This window comes from Agelaius phoeniceus, chromosome 1 (assembly GCF_051311805.1).
Source record: "Agelaius phoeniceus isolate bAgePho1 chromosome 1, bAgePho1.hap1, whole genome shotgun sequence".
NCBI classification, from domain to species: domain Eukaryota; kingdom Metazoa; phylum Chordata; class Aves; order Passeriformes; family Icteridae; genus Agelaius; species Agelaius phoeniceus.
In genome coordinates this window covers 89,693,555-89,716,182 of record NC_135265.1, presented here as the reverse complement: position 1 = coordinate 89,716,182, position 22,628 = coordinate 89,693,555, and the positions used below count along the sequence as shown (strand labels likewise).

The 22,628-nt window shown below is 39.9% G+C and overlaps 1 protein-coding gene across 1 annotated transcript; it reads right to left on the bottom strand.

The window, feature by feature from the left end:
* Positions 1-374: 374 nt before the first annotated feature.
* LOC129122469 (sodium-dependent neutral amino acid transporter B(0)AT1) lies at positions 375-21,444 on the bottom strand. Its single transcript, XM_054636362.2, has 12 exons — positions 21,183-21,444; positions 12,739-12,879; positions 11,140-11,277; positions 10,030-10,211; positions 9,164-9,274; positions 8,289-8,401; positions 5,950-6,078; positions 5,061-5,217; positions 4,714-4,918; positions 3,974-4,133; positions 1,585-1,747; positions 375-1,023 (listed from the first exon to the last, which is right to left on the bottom strand). The coding sequence occupies exons 1-12, from the start codon at positions 21,382-21,384 to the stop codon at positions 817-819; spliced, it is 1,908 nt and encodes a 635-aa protein (XP_054492337.2). The 5' UTR covers positions 21,385-21,444; the 3' UTR covers positions 375-816.
* Positions 21,445-22,628: the final 1,184 nt, after the last annotated feature.

Here is a 22,628-nt window from a genome sequence, read left to right as displayed (position 1 = left end):
GTGTTTGTGTGTGTTTGTGTGTGTGTGTGTGTATGTGTGTGTGTGTACATGAACCAGAGCCACCTACTTTGATGGCAACAGAGGAGAGCAAGATTTGCACCTTGGTGTGTCTTGGATCTCCCATCAGCACAGATCCCCCAGGCAAGTAGTACACCCCTTGCTCACGGGTGCCACAGAAGGCAGATTTTGCTCTGTCCTGAGCTGCTGCTGCCCCATTGCAAGATTACCTCTCCTGTCATCAGCAAATGCAGCACTATTTGCTAGGAACTTGGAAGTCATAGGCAATTTATAAAATACATAGAATTCTAAATTAATCAAGTTGTCATTTTCATACTTAGAAATGTTTTTATTAAATATTTAAACTTCTATATGAGACAAAAAATATTAGTGGCTTTGTGCAACACAGTGGCACGTAAAGTAAAAACAATTTAATGTGCAAGAGAGGACAGCATTGAGTTACCCTTCATATTGGCCACCCAACCAGAATGATTACACATGGAAGAGTCACTTCATGCACAGCGCATCCCCAAGCAGAGGGGATAGAAGCCAGTTTCAAACAAGCTGGCTTCAGAACCAGAAAGGGACAAATTATTTGGCCTGGTGCCCCAATCACTTGCAAATGTCACTTTTTTGCTTCCAGAAGCCAGGCCATCAACTCTTCACAGTGCATTGCATTGTTATGCAAATGTTTACCTGGAAACAACGCATGGTTACCCTTCAATGAAAATAAAATTAACTCCAGATCCTTCAAAAAGATTTTTTTTTTTACTTTCCTCACTGACAGGGCATTCTTCCACATTTGAAAAAAGAAAGGGTTTATGATGAATACTTTAAGTTTCCATTAATGGAAGTCTCAGATGTAGCGATAAGGCCAGCACGATCATTTTTTTTCTGGCAGTGGTTCCTGATGGCTTTGTAGATGGCAAAGGTAGGGATGGTCAAACTGGGCACTCCAGCCAGGATTACAATGATAGCATACACCCAGGAGGGATATTCAACCTTCTCTGTTTTGGGGAACTCCTCCTGAAAGAGCAAACAACCAAGTTGTAGAAAGTCACGAGGAGCAAATACCTGGGACCATGCACACAGTCAATAATTCAACAGATCAAAAATGTGATCAGGACATTGGCCAGCCATAATGGCACAACAGTCTGCCAATTCCACAGCAGCTTTCTGCTCAAGGGTTTCCAGCCTCAGCTGTTTTGGGCTTATTTTTACTTTAAAGTGATGTAAAGAAAATGTCATGAAAGCAGTAAGAGCCAGGAAGGGAGACTGGGGGACTGGAACTCTTCCTTGACACAAAGGAATGTGGGCATGGGGGTCCTGACAGGCCACCAAGACCTTATGGCCAATCAGCCTTTTTGTGGGAAGGCTGAAATCAAAGGGTGAGGGAGGGCCAAAACATTAATAAGAGGGAAGTGAGGTTGCAAAAGGAGAAAATAAAGCAGTCTCATTTCCATGTCTTGTGGCAAGTTTTCCAGAAAACTGTTTCAGATGGAAGATGAATATAACTGACAATGACTCTTACATTAAAGAAGAATACTTAAAATAATTATAAATAAATATTTTGGTTTACACACTTACATAGCTTGGGTCCCAAATACTGTAGAGCAGTTCTTGGTTGACTTTCACCACAAAATAAAAGAAAAAGATAACTAACATAATGAGAGGACTGATGAGTCTCCAGGTAACCTGCCAGAAGATGTTGGGCTTGTGTCCAATCATGAACTCAATATCCTTATTAAACCTAGAAACAAAAAGCAGGAGGTTCAGACTTAAAAGCTGGCCAGGATAAGAGAATGCCTGCTCATGAACAGGGAAATCCAAACTACCCCTTACTGTGGTTCCCAGGAATTTGCTAATGTCAGTTTGAGACCAGAATTACAAGATCAGGAGTTAGACCTCACTAGTTCAAATTAAGGCACATATCATTGCAAGTCTGGAAAATTATTTTTGGAGAGGTACTATCTTGGAGATGTCTGTGAGGCATATGTGAAATAGCTTCAACAGAAAAGAGTCAGTGCAGATGGATTTTCCCCAGAACATATTGCAGTATTGCTTCACAATTTTTTGTTAAGTATCTCAGTACTGCATAATTAAAGGGAGTGATACAATATTGAAAAATAAAAAAGCAAATAAAAGTAATTTAATAATTAGATTACAATAGAATGTTTGCCTAATTTGGATATCTACCAGTTTTCTCAGACTGAATAATAAAACATTTTTTATCTTTACACATTATTAAAAACACCTACATTGTGTTATTTGGATAATTCATGGAACATGCAGTGGTCAGTAGGGCAAAAATATTTCCACAAGAAGAAACAAGCCCTGCATTGATAGTGGTAATGTCTGCATCGTTCCTGAACCAACTTATGTCTTCTACATATAATGCAACACCTTGTGCACACACTTCTTAAAAAATAGTTTGGAAGTTTCAGGTTTCTACTTTAGTCCTTTTGTCTGGATTTCCTGCATATCCTATGGGAATAACCCTGATGGGACTATTGAGGTGGTCCTTCAACTATGAACAACACACTGAATCCACTAGAATCTCAATTACTATGGAAATTAATTTTATCTTTTCACCCCTAACTTCTGAGATCCGGGTGTCTTAAAAGGATATGGAGCCCCATGTCCTGACTGCAGCACATGTCCAGGTGTAGCTCACGAGTGTCATGGATAACACACATGTTCTCCTTCAAGCAGCAGATCCATCTTTCTACCAATGGCCCTTTCTCAGAAGCTCATCTGGAGCAGATAACACCACTTTTGGGCAGCCCTGAAAAGCTCTGCTCTCAAAGAGGGCTACAGTGGTGTGTACTGGCCAGGAACATTGAAGTTTGGTATGAGGCTCTTTTCTGAATCAAACACAAGCACACACCTTGCCCACACTTCATGGACTCAACTCATGCTTGTGTCCTGGGAATTATTTTAATTTACTTTGTAAGGAGTTCAGAGATTTTAAAGGGAAGGAAAAGTGATCCACATAGCCTTTTCTGGCCTTAACAAATTAAAATAAGCCTTCTTTCTCAAGAGTACACCATCTAATTTACCTAACCTGATTCATGCTTCCTCAAGTAGCATAAAAGTATGGGAAAATGGGTCACAAGGGCATTCACCCCACAGCCAGGAGCAGCAGCTGAATCTGGCACAAGTTCAAGTAAAACTTCTGGGTGATTGAATTCCCTGTACTTTATTTCACATTTCTTCTGTATTTATTACAAACATGAAGATGTTGAAACTTGGTTTATTACATCTGTAGAAAGTTGAGAGGATAATTACTCACTGCTCCATCTGATAAAGTCCTGGATTTATCAGCTGAGAACGTATCTCAGTAGCCTGGATTTGCAAGCTGCTGTAAACTAATGTCTGCAGCCTGCCTGGAGATCCCTGTGCTGGAGAACATCATTTAGCACTCCCAGTAAACACTCCTGGCATATAACTCTGTGTTAAACTTTCAGCTTGGTGCCAATGTGCATGTACTTTGCTTCTGCTAATTAAATGTTTAATGCAATTTTCCTGAAGAAGAGTCATTATAAACGTCACCATATTTAAAAGGCAAATGATCTATAGAGGCTCTTATGTGACTGTTGCAAATATCTACATCCTGATGCCTACTTTAAAAAGAAATTATTTGCATTCATATTAATGCACTCGATTGATGCCTAATATTCTCTTGCAATGTCCTAGGGATATCTTTATTTGAACTAGTTGTTAAAGAGCATTATTTATTGTAATGTATTTATAAAGTGGAAAGCTTTCACATACAAATATTTGGCAAGCATAATTTCTTTTCACTGAGAACTCTTTAAAAAACCTGAAACATATAAGCAACCTAAATTATAGCTGCATAATTTCATTGATTTCTATAACAGAAATTCTGTGCACAGAGATGCAGTGAGATTGTAGCTATACAACAATAATCACTTTATGCATTGATATCAAGCAATGGTTAAGCTGTATTTCATACCTGTCTATTCCATAAATGTAGACAACTGAAAACATCTCACAAAATGCAATTATCAGCAGGGGAATAGAGCCAGCATAACCATCAAACAGACTCAGCCAGTAATTACCAGAATTCAGCACAAAAATGAAAGCTATGAAATAACACACCAAACAAACGAGACCTGTGGGAAAAAAACAAAAACAACGGCACACTTAGGTGTGAAAGTGAAAGCAAAATGGGAAATAAAAGTATTTCCCCAGTAGCTATAAAGCTTAAAAAGTAACTCTTGCAGCCTGAAGGCCACTACTTTATTTTTTAATGGCACTCTGGGGAGGCTGGCTTCTGTTTGGGTAAAACTCTCCTAACATTACACCGGTGGCAGATGTGGCAAACAAAAAGGGAGAAAGCTGAGGTGAGAAAACAGGTTCTCTTCCCCATAGATGATGGGATAATGTTGCTCTGAGAGAAATCCTGCCTGGGTGAAGGACTCAGGCCCTCCAACTTCCAACTTCCCAGTGGAGGAGACAGTGGGCATCATGAGCAGGCTGATGGGCAAGCCTAGGGGTTAGCAGCTGCCGGCAGGCTCAGAAGGAACCTCACACGAGCTGCTCCACTGGGGAACATGAGGAAATCTTCAGTAGGTTATCTGGGAGTCTTACACCATTCCAGATCAGAAAGCAGAAGTGAGGTGGGCTGCTTTTTCAGCACACAAGCTGCTCTCTGGGGAGGGTGGGGGTTTTAATCTCTAAAAATGCACTTACCAGTAATAACTTCCTTAGGCACTCTGGGGGGTATAATCTTGAGATCTTGTAAAGGTACAAGCACACCTTCCATATTCCCAAACATAGATGACAAACCCAAGCAGAAGAGCATGATGAAGAAGAGGATGGACCACAAAGGTGAGACAGGCATTTTGGTGATTGCTTCCGTGAAGACAATAAAGGCAAGGCCAGTTCCTTCAGCTCCCTGGGGAATATTTAGGATCATTAACATCACACAGCACTTGAATTTACATTGGAAGTCATAGTCACTAGACTTGGCAATTAAATAGTTGCTATGCATTGCTACCATATTTAAAGTATCAATATGTTGAGGGTGTTAAACTTACATCATTCAGGAAAGTTTCCAGGTCACAGGTTTCAAACTTGAGGGTTGCAAAAGTGGCTGGATCAGTCATGTTGCACAGCTGCTGCATTTGTTCAAAGTTATCTTGGGTTACGTTACCTTCTGGCAAATCAAATGCATTCATCAGAGTAAGAATATTCCTGAAAAAGTGAAATGTAAGGAATTTGAAATTATTAATTTGTAAGCATCATCAGGACTCGTTTACATCATCAAACAAGTTACTAAGAGTGCAATATCAAGATTGGATTTGACATTGGAAAGTCCAGCAAATGTGCATGTGCAATTTTCTTTCTTCCAAGGTGAATATAACACGGACTCTCATGGCATAGATGATTCTAAATGGATGGACACTCTAGAAACCCATGCAGGATTTAGGTGCTTGTGTTGGCATTGCAAACTAAACACCAGTCCCCAGACTGGGTGGTTTATGGCAATGTCTAAGTTGTCTGCAGCTGTGAATCATGCAGTTTCACAGCTGAATGTGGAGGAACTAGACTGGAAACCACAGAGTCTCACTGCCTGGGTAAAATGAGGCACCTCTGATGAGACCTAAGCTTTTGAGCTCTCCAGGAGAAAACTTAAACATGGAGCCAACACAGAAACAGGGAATATTACCTTTGTGCCCTATGTCAGCATGAAGAATAACATAAAATATATTTATGTAGGAAATAAGTGACTTAAACAATTATCACTTTCCATGGGATTTGTTCCACAAGATTCCATATTTTTATAAGTAATGAGTGGTTCTGATGCCATGTGAGTCATGAGCTGCAATTATTCAGAAATGATAAATCCACTGTCAGCAGGCTAACAGAGCTGCCTCAGCCAAACACCTGCATATTCTGTGGGGCTTTTTTCCCCCAATAACTCACTTGTCAAAACAGTCATCATATCTTGCTGTGGCTCTGAATCCAATGATGGAATATATGACAGTGGCAGCATAGATGGATGTGAAACCATTGATCACTGAAACAATCACAGCATCTTTCTCACAGTTGTTGCTGCAATTCAAAGAGAAGAAACAATGGATGTCAATCACATTCCTAAAATAAATAGTAAAACTGGCTACCAAGACTAAGAAAAAAGTAGTCTAGGATGCATAGGTACATCAGTGAACCTTCTAAAAGCACACAAGTAGTGCTGTTAGATTTAGAAAATTAAAACTTGGTGCCTTAAGCAATTTAATAGCTATGGGTTTGGTTTCTTTTAGTGGTTTTTCTCCCCTTCAAATAATCTGTTCATAAGGAATAATTGCCTGAGCTGTTTTCATGTTTGGTTCATGGGAAGTAAAGTATGAGGGGCAAAAGAGTCCCCTCCTTTTCAGGCTTGTCATGGATGTCTGCAGAATCATGCTGCCATGGGCTGTGCCTTCACTGCTGGTGTATTGTGCTGCAAGGTGAAAGGTTTGGGCTTGAATCCAAATACTCAGACACAAAAAGTGAGCAGAAGTTCACTTTTCATAGTACTTGGGTATGGTGAAATTGCAGCAGCCAAGAGCACTTGGGAACAGTTTTGTTTGACTGTTGAACAAAAGATGGTTCAAAATGTTCCCAAGTTTTGGAAGAACAATGTAACATTATGCTGAAAAGATGGGACAGAAAAACTCTTTGTAGAAAAGCCTCTGCTGCAGGCACTTCTTGCTAGTGTACTTGTTCTAATGCAAAGAATTCTCAGAGCCAGAAACAGACTTTCATCTGAGGGACAAGATAAAATATCAATATTAAATTAGTTAATCATTGTAAGAGAAGGCTGAAAAACTGCAGATAACTCATTTGTCTTGGGCAAGAAAGGTGTATGGAGATAAACTTGATGTTGTCATATTTAATTTTCTGAACATGTTCAAGAGGAGAGACAAGCTTGTCCAACCAAGACCTATCACACTGTGTCCTTTCCCCATTTACAGCATTACCTTGCTGTAGTCTTGTGTCAGTTTTTGCAATGTAACATGAGATTCTCAATGACAGGCTTGAAAAACATTTCTTCCTTTTAGAGAAGGTCAGATGCTCAAGCTCCTTCTCATTATGAATTAGTGAATCCTTGACAGCATTGAAACCTTATTGTATTTTCTGATATTTTTGTACTCCCAAACCATCCAGGGGCAGACTCACTGACCCCTGGTCCAGCTGGTGCTGGATTGCAGGTGGCCCAACACCACAGGGTAACACTGTGGAATTTGCATGGGGATTTTTTTACTTATATTCCCTGGGAGTTTGGTGACTTTGTTCAGTTCCCTCCTTAAGTCATGAATCATTGAGCGTTGAATGCAACTGCCCCATGTGTTGGAAAATGCAGAGGACACTGCTCCTCTGCTTTGTGTCTTTTGGAAATGTGGATGCTCCCAGTTCTGATCCCATGGCTGTGGGACATTGACTTGGACCTTAGGCGGGGCTTGACACCACACATTGAGACTTGCAGACACCAAAAATTCCAGGTGATCTTTTCAAAAACACCTGAAATAAAGCCCTAGGTGGTGGCAAGGAACTTCCTCAGTGACTGAAATGCTGCTGTGGGTAATTGAACTCAAACCGAAACTGAAACACAGATCTCTGAATGCATGACCAAACCACATATCCAAAACTTAATTCAGAAATGTTTATCAGAAATACTAGGTTTAGCAAATGCCACATAGTTTTCCTTTCAAGAGTTCTGAAGGGATGGCAGGCACCAGGAGGCATTGATAGTTACTGCAATATTTTATGAGAGAATGTAGAATATAGCACTGCATCATAATTTGCAGGCTGGGTCAGTCTCTGGGTAAGGGGATTTCTCATTCCCTGGCTCCAAAGCACACATATGAAGGAATTGAGATTAAATTTCAAGATTGGATATATCTCTTCATTGCAAAGCCAAAGTTTTAAACTGTATTTTGTGAATTGATTTGAAATATATGCTTTGCCACCTGCTGAGACCCAGGGCATCACCATGCACTGAGCACTCCCAGAGAGGAAACTCCTGCTCATCAGCTGGTGCTGGGCAGCCAGTCCCCTTCTTCCTATCCTGCATCACCACAGCTTTCTCTAGGAAGTCAGCCAGAGCAGGGACCTGAAATCTTGGTTTGGGAGAGCTAGGAGCAGTCAGAGGAGATGCACCTTACATGTCTGAGGGGAGGCTGTCCCAGTCCCTAGTAGCACAACAGTAGGGCAAAATAAAGATGTTTCATTTGAAAGAATGAAATAGTCATATAAAATTTGGGTTTTGCCTGGCTACTTACTGAACAGAGTTGTAACTGGAGAATGAAATGAGACCTCCAAAGGCCAGGGAGAAGGAGTAAAACACCTGAGCTCCTGCATCCAGCCACGTCACTGGGTTCGCCAGCTCACTGACCTGAGGACACACAGCTTTAAGCACATCCAACATTGCTATTTAAACTGAGTATGAGAGATTTGAAACAACAATTAAAACAAGAATATTAACCATGCAAGACTCACTGTTCTTGAAGAATTTCAACAAATAGGTCAATATTTTTGTCAAACTTACTTTTTTATATAAAAGAAAACCTATCTGATGTTTTTATGTAAGTATTTTGAAAATTGATTAAAAAAAATTCTTTGCATAGCTGACAGATGCCATGCCTGGTTTCAGAAAAGGTGTTCATTACTTAGCATTAATAATGATCATTCAGAGATCTGCTTATGGAAATGATCCCTGTTTTAATTTTGTTTAAATACTGTTATATTATTAAACCTTTCTCTTAGGTTTTTTTTGTTCATATGTTTTGTTCATATGGCAATTAGGTGGGTTCTACTCCCAAATACATGATTTATGCTTTAAATTTAGGCTGGTTCTTAGGTAGAATACAAGAAAATAAATCAAGCCAAATAAGTGACAACTCCACTGCTATGTGATGATCATTCAACTCATTAGAACAGCTTTTGATGGAGGATGGAGAGAGAGAGAAAATATTTGTGATTATGTACACTCTTTATATCCAATGCAGAGGATTCACCTCACAGAATCAAGGTTTTTTAAGGTGCCTGAGGGATAGTTAGAGAAGCACCAGTGGGGAGGACTAATTTTCAATCAGTTGTCAATTACAGAGAGGACTACACCATGTTTCACTGAGCAATGGCCCAAGCAGTGGCTCACATTAGGGGTGAAGAGATACACAATTCCATTGGTTGATCCCTTCAGTGTCAAGCCACGGATCAGGAAAATGGTGAGCACCACGTACGGGAGAGTTGATGTCACATACACAGCCTGCATAAAAAAAAAAAAGTCAATAAACCATTCAAATGAAACAAAACACTTGAATTTTTTTAAAAGTGAAGAAAATAGGGAAATAATCAAGGTTTGCTCAGTAACAATAATGGCAAGTTTCAAGTGAGTCACAATTAGCATACTACAGTAATAAATGTTCAGTGAAATCATATTTGTGGTACATTTGGATAATAAACACTTTTTTCGCAATACTGGCCTATTTAAGAGAAATTGTAATTGTTGAAATTCAACTCAGATCATCCAAAAGCAGCATCAAAAATAATGTACACTCTGAGACCAGACTGATGCAAGGATGGACTCTCAGGACTTTGCCGAATGTTGGTCACTCTGTTGTAGAGATAATATTTAGGACTTGCACAAATCCAAATAAATCTGTATAGGTATGTTTTGAAGAGAATAGCCATAATAAAAAGAGAGTCCCTTGATCTTGCATTAAAGATTAATATTAGTGTTAAAGTGATAATACCTAGAAATGTAGGTATTAGGATATGTAAGGACAAGGAAGACTCACAAAAAGTTGATCACAAAAATCTCCACATAAATCAAATCAAGCCAGATTCCATTTCATTCACCTTCATTCTTCAAAAAGCAGTCCCAGTGATGACACAAAATTTTGGACATGCTTTCACTCAAAAACCAGACAGCTTCTACAGAATTATTAATTCTGTATAAATAAGGGATCACAACAGCGTGGTTAATATCATCTCATAAGAAGTTCCCCCAAGACAGAGTACCTTTCCTGTTGTTTCAATGCCTCTGATTGTGCACACGTACAGCACACCCCATGCACATGTTAAACACAGCAACAGCCACCACTGGATACTGCCAGAATCCTCAATGGAAGTGGAGATGTTCAGTGTTTCTCTGTACCAGAAGTAATCTACAGGAGAGCTCTTGGCACACTCTTCTACATAATCTGTAACCACAAAATGCTTGTCATTCTGTACATCTTTTATTTACTTGGGGAAAAAGAAGCTAAATAATTAATATCAGTGTTTTAAATTGTTCCACTTCATGCCAATGGATTTGTTGTTGGCAAATTTTCAGATTTTTGGAGGCTAGTTTCATGGCAAAATAAGAGATTTAAAAGACAGCTGTTTAATAGGTATTTTAATACAGTGCTTATTCTCTTCCCACACCTCCTTCAGCAATATCTTTTCTTCTGTTCTGTGGGGCATTGTTCAAGTTCTTGTCAGCTCAAGTTGAATCCCCAGCTCCCTGCCCTGTGCTGGCCTGTGCAATATTCTGCCCTGGCCTGCCCTTTCATGAGGCTTTCCATGCTTATCCTGGGAGGAGAGGGACAGAGCACTCTGAACAGCTGCCCACAGACCCAGCAGAAAAACCTTCTTCACACAGTGTCATGCAGGGCTGACTATGGAACACAAAGCTGCTGTCACCAAGCAGTCTCCAAGGAGATGTGGACTTTTCATTCTGAGAGGTACAGGTGTTTCAAATGGATTATGCTTTTTTTTTTTTTTTTTTTTTTTCCCTTTTCAATGTGCTAATGGTGGGCTGTTGAAGAGATGGATGAAAGACATTGCTTAAATCTGGAAAGTGTTAATGTTTATACTAGGTATGCACTTAGTGAATATTCTGAATATGAATACATCTGTCAAAATCTACCATGAGGTTTCATAAAAGAAACCAAAATTTGCCTCCAAGATTAGGCGCTGGCCACATTTTATTTAATGTGAATTTGTACAAAACACAAGTATCAAATAGTGCAATGTGCCAGACAGGACTGCCATGCCTTACTGCTGTTTCACAGAAAGGCTCATTTAGGGCAACTGTTAGAAACAGAAATCTGTGCTGTGCAACAAAATAAAATGTTTTATGAAATATACCTGTTTTGTTGTTATTGAGAGGACAGTTACTCCATGGCAGGGGTTCTTGGAAGGAGTTGAAGAAATACCACATCACCCAGGCAATAATAGTGTTATAATATAAGCCCACCAGGAAAGATACAAACATTGATGCTATGCCTGAAAAAAATAATCAGAACACTGTGTAAATTGCAACACTCTTGTCTTCAAGATATATCAAAGTACATGGTATCAAACTCAACCTATCCCTCCTCATTTTGGATGGAAAAAATCTGCCACATTCTGGATGTAGGTTTATCAGTGTGAATTTTTTGCCTAAAGGTTGGACAGGTGAGTCCCAAGTAGAGTTACATCCTAAAAACTCTTTGAGACTGAAGGTGATGCCCACTTAGGAGCCAACTTTATGAGAAGACTAATTCCCTACAGACAATACACAATCATGTTCCCAGCCTTGCCAGCTGATATCCAGGGAGTTTGGGATGCTGGGCACATGCAAAGCTCAGCTGACTTGGGATTTTGGTTGAATGAGACTGAAATATCTCCTTCTTCCACAACGTCCCTGCAAAGTCAGCAGGGGTGGTGTTGTAGAGGATGGACAGCTGCCAGGAGGCACAGTCTGTGACCAGGTACAGAATTCACACTGGTATCTGTCCTCCTCTGCCTGTTCCCAAGTAATCAACCTCTGGTGACTTCTCTGGCAGACAGCAAATGCTAATCATTAGCTCCTGAGAGCTCCTATGTTCTAAAGACTCTTGAAAAATTCCAGATGCAATGAACAATTATCTTTTGTAACTGATTTACAAATGCAGTGGGTGCCAAAGCAATCCTGTTTCCTCCCTTCCAAGTGTGTGGCTGAGGTTGGAAGGGGTCTCTGGAGGTCACCTGGTCCAACCCCTGCTCCAGCCTGGCCACCCAAAGCTGGTTGCCCAGGACCATGTCCAGGCAGGCTTTGAGTATCTCTGAGGCTGGAGACCCCAGAGCCTCCCTGGGCAGCCCATGCCAGTGTCTGCTCACCCTCACCATATTTCCTGATGTTCAGAGGCACCTCCTGTGTTTCCTGTGTAAGGAGGCAGCTGTGGAGATTTTTATGCTGTGTGCATAATGCTGCTCCTACAACATTTTCAAATGGACTGTTATACTCACAAGTTTGGTACAGTGGTGAAGAAGTATTTTCTGCAAAATACTGTTTCTATGGCTTATGGAATGGCAACTCTCAAAAGCAAAAAAGTGAAATTAAGTGGAGCTGAGGTCTATCAGATAAAGATTCAACTAATATTTATCCACAGAACAGTTAACAGAACGATTTTTGGCACACCTAAAGATTCATCCTAATGGTAAAAACAGCCAGTATGGATAATGCAGAAAATATCCCTGAGGCCTGAAATTGGTCTCAGATTAGGGAAAGGCTTTAACAGGACCCATGGTACTTGAGAATGTGAACACAAAATTGTCATTGTGCTTTATCATGATTAGTTTGACCTATCAATGGAGAGTTAGGAAGAGGGGAAAACTAATAGATCCTGAAATCTCTTATGGCACACCAAAATAAAACCCAGTAGATTTGATTTTTAGATCATCAGTTCAGAAACTTGTGCTTTCTCAGGCAGCTTTTTGACTTACCAACCCCTTTCAGGGTAGGGTGGATAGAGCTCCATACGCCCACACTGCCTTTCCTCAGCCTTTGACCAATGGCAAACTCAAGATGAAGCAGGGGGATACCCTCTAGGACCAGCAAAATCAGGAAAGGGATCATGAAGGCTCCTGGAATGGATAAGAAAAATAACAATTCCAGTCAGTGAAGTACTAAAACAAAACAATTAGGCTTGTGAGATGTGATAAGCAGACCTGTAAGCAACCTGTAAGCACTTTTGACATGATAAGCAACTGTAAGAACCTTTGTGGAAACTCTTCCCTGTTTTCTGAGCAATGCTTTTCCTGATTGCCCAGGCAGGGCACTCAGTTACATGTGTAGTTTCCGGTAGGAATTCTTATTCTTCCCAAGAGACACACATAAAGAGAAATTATACACTCTCAAGGTTAAAATTTGAAAAAGCTACCTTTGTATTGCAAGAGAAGGAAAGATAGCTACTCTGCTGGAATGCCTTCCCCTTTTTTTTTTCCTGCAAAAAATTATGGTTTTATAGCTGTGACTCATGCAAAGTGTATGAAATAGTTGAGTGAACTAAGCAAAGTACCCTTAAATATTAGGCAGGAGCCTTGGGCTGTCTGTCTGAAACAACAAGAAGTTCTTGGCATCTTCGTTCAACAATGTTTGGGTTTGATTAGAAGACATCTGAAGTGCAGGGTTCAAACCCTGTTAATGATGATAAAGTTGGTTAGTATAGGACAAGTATTCTTAATTTTTTCCTGAACAAGGTGCACCTTGGATATGGGAGGTACCCCAGAGCACCACACTGCACTGTAAAAGTTCAGAGTCAAATGCTTGAATATTGCTGCACATTAGAATTATTGTTATCTGTCATCACAAAATGGCTTTATCTCCCTAATCTAAATAGGAGCAATTAATCTGGGAGCAATGAAGAGAATGCAGACCAGAATATTAAGGGTTCAGGTCTGAGTATTTACTGACTTTTTCTTCATGTGTGCAATGAAAATCAGATAACAAGTGAAAGAGGAAATCTGAAGAATGAAAGCCATTCCAGAAACTGAAATTTACTTCCTGGGGATGCCAAGCTATCAAGAAAGCTGGCAGGCTGTGAGCACACAGCACACCTTTTTGGTTTTTTTCCTTTCTTCTTTTTGTGTCTGTGCAAAGAGAGTTATGGGACCCCTTTATCTGACTGCTCTGTTATAGACATGTGATACTTAAAGACTTCTACAGCATCTTAATAAAGGGAGCTCCATAAGCACCTGGAGGAAATCCCCTGAGGCTGGTAGAACACTCTTGCCAGGTCCAGCACAGAAGATGGCTCTACTCTGAGAGTCCTGCAGCAAATTTTACACACTGTGCTGTCAACAGGGAGAGCTGTGGTGTTGGGACTGTGCTGCTGCTGAATCTCCCTGTCTTGGAGGGAAAGCCATGCCTGTCCAGACAGCTAGAACTGTGTGAGTGGAGGTGAACTGTGCAGTTTAGATTAGTGAGAAAAAAATGGATTCTAAATCAGAATATCAGCCTGCCTGCTGTCTGCTGAAAGCAAAAGGTTCAGACTACCTTTGAATGCTTTCTAAAGCTGCTTAGAAACAGCCTGATCTTCTCCCCCTTCTGCCAACAGAGATGACAGCTATCAAAAAAGATTTTTATTTGATAGATATGATAAGGAGCAATTGGTCATAGCTTGAAAAGACTATAAAGGTTGTACATTTCCTTCTTCAATAAGATCTTTGACCAGGGATATAATTTCTAATCAAGTCCTCAAGTGATCTTACTGTGACCTGACCCAAAAAGGTGATGTGTCTCCAATAGGAGCACCTCAGCTGAACTACCTGCCAGTCCATGCTTAGGTTTCAAGGCATGATCTAAAATCACTGCAAGCTGAGTTTCAAAGGGTGACAAGGACTTAACCTCAGTGCAAATGGGGAGTGTTTGGATCAGGTAGCTGTACAGATCCATCTTCTGGACTTGACTGTTATTGTTGCTCAAGAAGGGCTTTACCAGAGAGAATTGAGAGCGTGGTGTAGCAGAGACCCATATGGCACCCGAAAGAGCAGGTAACAAGAAAAGATCCAGATGAGGCATCCACACAAACTCTGCAGGGTCAGGTTTCAGACTCTTATGAGGTGTCTTGCTTGAGACAGAGAGAGAGAATACTCTGGAATTTAAAACTGCTGGTATAAACACAGTGATTGTGTGCTTCTCTGATTTTACCCTCATGAGAGCTCCTGGTCAGAGTGTGACACGAAGGAAACTGTGTCAGGCTGGCACGGGGCTGGAGCACAGAACACATTTATGGCTGCTTGCACTTTCATGCACTGTAAGTAACTCTGTCTTAGTGAAAGGCCAGACTCCAAGTGTGGTGGTTGTCCCACTGAGCCTCCCATCAGGAGGGGGAGGATGGAAAGGAAGCCATCAGGATGTAAAGGGATGGAATGCAACAGTGAGGGAGCTCTCATTGCATACAATGCAAACATCTTGCTTACTATGAAAACAAAAGTAAAACAGTTATGAGAAGTGTTATTCACAGAAAGAGGGTGGAGAATCAGCAGAGAAGAAACTATTTGAAGCCAAATTTGCATGCACTGCACATCTAATCAGATTAACAGGGGCCCTTAAGTGCACACTACTGCATGTTCCAGCACAGCTAAGGAAGTCCATAAAGACAAAATGGGACAAGCCCTTAGAAACTGAAAGGACAGACAGTTCTTTGCAGTGACTGAGTCTGACACAGTTTCAAGGAGTCCCAGATCTTCTGCCAACATGGGCAAAACCTTTGCACTCTCAGCAGTGATGCCAGGCACAGGTGGATGAGGAGTCCATTGCCATTTCTGGCTTAGATGCCTTCCAGGTGACAGTGAACAAAGCATGGAGAGAGGGCTGCCCTGTTAGAGCTGACAGCAGTACCTCCTGCAGTCAGTAAATTCGTAGATGTCCCTGGAGCAGTGGGAAACAGAGGAAAGAACCTTGTTTTGGAAGAGATCCTAGGTACTCAAAAATTGGAGTAAGGCCTATATATTTCACAGGTTTGTGACATGGAAATACACAGCCAAAAAGACGAGAGTCAGGAATTGCCTGCTTTAGCACTGACACCATTTGTAACAATATCTCAACTAAGACCACAATGCTAAATTTGAATCTGCAGCTAGGGGAGTTCACTTTCCTCAAAACCGGGGTGGATCATCATAGTTTGCTCTTTCCTGGCATTACAAAATAGCCACTTTTCTCCAAAGTGAGGCAGCAACAGCCTGAGGCTCCCAGATCTACCACAGAGCTGCTCCACACCAATGCAAGGCTGTTCTTGCAAGGACTAAATGTTCTCCTCAGAAGGGGATGTAGCTGAGATGGGAGGAGTGAGGAAGAAAATAAATGAGATACTCTCCTTCTTGGAGATGATGTCCATATAATCCTTTCCCTGAAGACATAGACTGACACAGAAGAAAGAGAGGAACAGTCAGCAAAGTTGGAAGTTTAACAAACATCTCTACAAATAAATAATAATGAGTCCTTCAGACTTTGCCTAACAAAAAAGTATGTCTCAGTTTTTCTTCTGGATTTCCTCTGAAATGTTTTGTCAGTCTACATTTTTACAGTAGTAACTAGGCTTTAACACAAGCAAGATAAACCACACTGATTTTAAAAATTGATAATTTTTTAGTAAGAAGGTTTTTTGTGTGTGGCTAAATGACATGCTGTATAGAAGTCTGAGAGTACCATGTCTGTAGAGCTACCATTGGAAACCATCTTCAATAAAAATATCTTTTCAGTGATTAGTCATTCACCCTGATGTGTGGCACGTGCCACAAAGGACTCAGCATTTTGAATAGCATTTTTGTATTTGAAACTACCAATATTTAGCTGTAGGAATATTGTTATATTTTCAAGAGAAATAAAATTATAGCTCTCAATGACATATAACACTTCTCTCTTTCTTGGGTTCTTTGGTTTCTAGTGTTCAATTCTAGCAGCCAGCTCAGAAATCCATCTCTGCTGCATTTTTACTTTCTCTCAATTTCTCCCCAACCTTTCTGAAAGAAGGAAAAACAATAATGGAAAAACAATAATTTGGCTTGGCAAAGGTGCCATATAGAATCATAGAGTCATTATGGTTGGAAAAGACCTCTAAGATCATGGAGCCCAATCACCACCACCTGGGCACCTGTCCCCAGGTGCCACACCCACACACCTTTAGAACACTTTCAGATATTTCCTGCACAACTTTCAGGTTCACACAGGACACAAAAAAATAAACTAATACTTTTTAAGCTGCCACAATTTTATGATCCTAACAAATGAGCCAATGATCTGAAATCAGACACTGTGTATGTGTACACAAACAATGATTGATATTCTAGTCTGAAAACCTTAAAAGTGAGATATTAGATTCTCATCCTGTTTCAATACTGTATTTCAAAACAAATAATATTTGGTTTGAACATCCGTATAGCTGTTGTTTCCTCTCTAATCTAAGAACTGCTTATGTAGGATTTTAAAAAATTATTTTAAAAAATCATTATTGCTTGCACACAGTTCATCACAAAGGGAAGGCAGGCAGACTTCAGATGGAGTTGTTTTACTGTACTAACATATTCTGAGACCTCAACTGTAGCAACATGTTATTTCATCAACTGCTAAGTGAGGAATTGCTGACATCATTACTGTCCCTTCTTTCAGTGTGGCATGCAGAGAGATAAAAAAGTTCTGCCTCATGCAGTGGCAAGGTTTCCATATGTGAGCTGTAGAGTTAGAGACTTTTTTTAAAAAATCAATGGTTTAAACATTAAATATGCATCCTCTTTTTTATAATGGTCATCAGGGATAAAATGAAAATGTTTAACAGTTGATTAAATGACATGTTGCTCAATAAAGATTAAACAAAGCTATGAGCAATGTCAGAGAGTGCTATCAAATGAAGGGAAATTTCAATCTCATTAAGCTGGTGAAATCACTATGGCAAACACCACACCTTTTACATTGTGTGCATATTGAACTCGATTTTGCCTTTTGTAATGATGGATTTGACAACTTTTAAGACATTAAAGGATAAAATGTGCTTTCCTTTGCTAAATTTCACTGGAGTAAATTTTCCATTTTAAAAAATATAAACTCATTATCTATGACAACAAAAGTAAGTAAATTATGTAACCACCAATTTATTTTTGTGTATTTGGGTATCTCAGTGTGAAAACACTATCATAGTGCTGTGCTTAGGAAGAAGCAGCTCTTAAATAATTCCAGATTTAAGTTCAACATCTGAAAATAAGCATTACTTATAAACACAGTGCTCCTAACTACCTTCACTGCAGACAATTTGCAGAGAAAAAAAATCCACCTTTTTGAAGTCCAGGTGTCACACAAGGGTAAATTTTATGCTTTACTGTAGTCCATTTATGCTTCATAAGGGATGTAACATGTACAACCACTGGTTCATGAAGTAGGTGGAAATCCAGTCTCATTTAGGGGTGTCCTAGGCTGAAGTACTCTCCACACCATTGCTACCAGACCTCACCCATCCAAAATGATCCAAACATATTGGCTTGGCTATCTTAACTTCTTGCTTTTTCACTATATAGATATCCATATAGTTAAAAAGAAAGAAGTTAAGATAGCCAAGCCAATATTTAGAAATTAGAAACAATTTTCAGGAGACAGTCTATGTAACTTTGAGTGACTGTTTCACATCCACTGCAGATATTTCCTGCAAAAAATATATCTGGTTGGTTTGTTTTGGTTTTGGTTTTGTTTTTTATTTAATCTCTTAACTGGCAACCATAATCCACCATCATATCCAATGTGAACTTTAGGACTCTAAAATAATCACTCCAGGAACAATCCAAGCAGGAACATAACCCCTGTTTCCAGTGGGAGAGCAGGAACAGGGATTCCTGCTTCTTGCACTCAGCATTCAGTGAAGACATATCTTGAAGACACAAAGTATGAGGACAAACATCATCCAGGGTAAAGGCACTCTAACTACTGGGGCAGAATGGAGTTTCCTCAGTGAACTCATGTTTGCTTTCTACTGGATAATTTGGAAAAAGGTTTATAATGTTGCAGTTTTACCCTGCTCTGTTATAGAGGCACATTTGTGCCCCTGAGTGGACCACACAAATCCAAAGATGAATTAATCATCTTGGCCAACATGCTGAGGGGCAAAGACTAAGGCAGAACTTGCCCAAAATGCCCAGTAAATACAATTTCCATGCCCAGTAAATACCATTTCCAACTGGATGTAGGTGCAGCTGCTTAGAGGGAGCACAACTGAGGCTGGATGTCATACACAGTGACTACCAGAAGCATCCTATTCTGGCGTGGTTTTGTGGTGCCAGGGAGTTTCCTTCAGCAATCTGACAGCTGCAATCCCAGATAATGCAGTGCTGCCTCTACTGGGTGCTTGGTATGCTGCAAACACGGCTGAATGGGAATTAGAGATGCAGGAGCCACAAAACATCATGAGACAGAAACTGTCTCAACACCAAAATATCTTCAGAAGTAAGAACTTTGAGATCTGTTTATACAATACAAATAATCACATGTTCAAATTCAAAGGCATCCATCCAAAAAGCAAGCAGTCTTTTTTTTTTCTTTCTTTCTGATTTAAGGGAGAAGTTCAAGAACAGAAATTGTCATGGGAGGGTGACAGTGGTGGCAAGAGCTGGATTTAGACCCACCATGAGAGGCTGAGATGTACAGCAGAGGAGGAGGAGGAGGAAGCATTGCACAACAGCCCTCCATCCTTATGTGGGATGAAATTAGGGAATCCTTTCTAAAAGTCACAAGAAGGCATTACTTGTGTTTATTGATATGAATCACAGCATTTGGTGCTGTGCAGAAGAATATTAGAGAAGGTAGCAAGTCTAGCTAGAAGGACACACATCTGTGTATTAGCTTATAATTCCTTTGCTATGACTCCCTTTCAAATTCTACCTAAAATTTGAGTGAGAGGGTCCCAGGGGAAAAAGAACCCAGGGTTAACTGCTGTCAGTGTTCCTGACAGTGCTTCCTGAGAACGAAAAAGTTACAGGACGATGAGAAAGAAAGAGAATTGCTGCCAGAGGACTGACACAGACACACAAGCAATTCATAAATCTTCACTGACATCCCTAATAAAACCATGATCCATACCAAGGTCTTTGCATTTGTTGGGGGGTTGCATTTCAGCTGCATTTCACCTGACTAGAACACAAGGGAAATTAAGACCAAAAAGCAAGGAAGTGCCTATAAATGTACCCTGGAAAACCAGGCATGTCCACTTTCTAAAACTAAGTTTAAAAACCTGAGAAGCCAATGAGTGCCATCGGTTCTGGAGATATATATCCACTTTTTTCAAATTAAAATTTTCAAATATGGAAACGTTTCTGATTGTATGTGTGCTATAACTTTTTTGCTACAGGACCTGACTCTGCTGCAAATGACCTCCAGTTTGCACTGCAGACTTTAAATATCAGTCCATGCTAGAGAAATCTTACTGATAAAAGCATCTCTTCTTGCAACTGTTATCGCAACTGTTGCTGCATGTCCCTGAGTTTGTGTGAGCAACTCCCCACAGAGCCCTCAGTTGTCCCTACTCTAACAAGGAAAGCAATTTTTAAATATCTCACCTTGTACATACAAAAGAATATTACTTTGAAATACTGTTCTTTAAGCCAATTTTTTTCTTTCAAGACCAAAGGAACAAATACAAAGGAACAAATACATCTTACACATATCTCAGAGTGAAAAGTGAACAGTAACCAGATAGCAGACAAAAAAGTCAGCAAGAAAATGAAAAAATTATGTTGTTGTACAATATTTAAGCAATGGTTCAGCCCCTTCCAAAACAAGCAGCAAAAGAAAGCAAAATTTCTAACAATGTCATTCAGTCCTTACCTAAACCTTAAGGAGTTCCAGTAAATTATACAGTAAATAATATATGCTTGGATTTTAAATGACTTAATAACTGCTAAACAAATACTTTTAATGTTGACTTCATTCATGCTGTTAATCCTAGCACAAATTATACAAACACTCACTCTACAGGGGATACATGGATCAGTCCAAGCCCAATGAAAAATCTATTCTAAAAAGATCATTTGGTATCATGAGCAGAATCAAGTAGTTTATTAATATTTTAAATACACACTATATATATATGTATATATGTATGGAAAGCAACACTTGGTTTAGATGGAGAAACTAAACTATGTACATGACAGTGGAAGATTCACTTGTTCAATCCTTTGTCCTGAAATAAAAACAGACCCTTCCTTTTCTTCCATCAGTAATGTGACTTGAGTGTGTGATCACGACCTGTGAAATTACCTTCTCTGTTATACAGTCTTCTAGAGAGATCATCCCTGTTCTCACAGCACCTGAACAGTTCTAAACATATCCCATTATTTGCTTGCCAAAAGAGAGATGAAACCTGGTTCATACCCAAAGTTAAGTTAATTAAGATGTATTAAAGACATACCTCCTCCATGGCTCTGACAGAGATACGGGAACCTCCAGACATTTCCCAAGCCCACACAAAACCCTACACAGGTCAGCATATACTGTGCTTTGTTGTCCCATTTTGGTCTGGAGTCTGCCTCTTCTTTCTCAAGAACCTCAAGTTCATCATGGGAAGGTATCCTGTCCTCCAGGCCAGGATTGGGCAGCTTCAGCTTTACCATGTTTTAAATTTCCTGCCTGAAAGTGCTGCCAGTGAGGGATAATGAGAAAGGCAGCTTGTCAGAACCCTGCTCAAAAAGAGAGCATCTATTTGCTGTCTTCAGCTATATATACTGAACCTTTGGCACTGGACTTGTGAGTGCAGGCTTGTGGTAAAAAGAAGCGTCAGCAAATCATTCAATTGACCAAGTCAGCTCTGACACTTATTAATGCTTTATCTGCCAAGGTTTTATGGAACAGTCTGTTCATCCAGTGGAATACATTGATTTCAGCTAATGTAATTCAGGAGATAATTTGGCTATAAACCCTAATCACCTGTAAGGATATGTAACACCCCTTGCCACTCCCCTGTTTAAACTCACTTAAATACAAATATAGCCTTAGCAAATGAGGAATAGTGGGATTCCACTGGCCTCAGACTAAATATGGAGATTTCATATCATTTTTTATAGGGAAGATAAACTGATTGTGACTCATCATCACGTTCAGTTTCCAATTGTGTATGCCTACAGAATTGTATGTTTCATAATGAATGTTCCTCTGTAACAGATTGTACCCTACTAAATGTTCTGACCAAAAGGATGGAGTATGAAAGGGATTATAAAATCTGACCTTTAAAGTCATAAGCATAATCTGCTTACCCCAACACCTCAAATCAGTACAGAACAAGGTCTGAAGAACATGTCTTTTTATAAATGGGCTTGAAATCAAAGGTCCCTTCACCTTTTCAGTGACCCTAGATATAGTGGTCAAAAATAAAAAAACCCACTGGTTAACAAATATCACAGATACTACTCCTATCCTCTTTATTTCTGCACGATCATAACAACACTGTTCCCTTTGAACCTTGTTGTTTTCAAAAGATAAGTTACTTGTCACTGAAGACTATATGTAAAATCTAACACTGTATATGTAATAAGAAATGTTGCCAGCTGCAGGCTCATTGCAGTGATACAGGGTGGTCAAAGTAGAGAACTAGGAGAGATCTTGTAAGTCCAGCCCCTGGAAAAAGAGGTGAACACATCGTAGCATCCCTTTGCAACCTTACCATGTTTGTTCAAAGTTGATTCCAGAGGCTGTTCAATATCTTTGGATAGAAAAGCTACAAAACCAAAAATCTTCATCCTTCACGTGGCCAACTGTATACAGTAGCCCATATGGATTTCCCCTGGGTCTTGCAATAGGTATTAATATTTCCCTAAAGTGACTTGAAATGTGTCTCAGTCTGCCTAGCAATAGCCCTTGC

What these genes read in the sequence shown, in the direction of transcription:
- LOC129122469 (XM_054636362.2), bottom strand. Translation starts at nt 21,384, where the DNA reads ATGGTAAAGCTGAAGCTGCCCAATCCTGGCCTGGAGGACAGGATACCT. An exon ending in TCTCAATAACAACAAAACAG is followed by an intron (nt 10,212 to 11,139) that starts GTATATTTCATA and finishes TTGTGGTTACAG; the next exon opens with ATTATGTAGAAGAGTGTGCC. An exon ending in GCCTAAGGAAGTTATTACTG is followed by an intron (nt 4,134 to 4,713) that starts GTAAGTGCATTT and finishes TTTTTCCCACAG; the next exon opens with GTCTCGTTTGTTTGGTGTGT.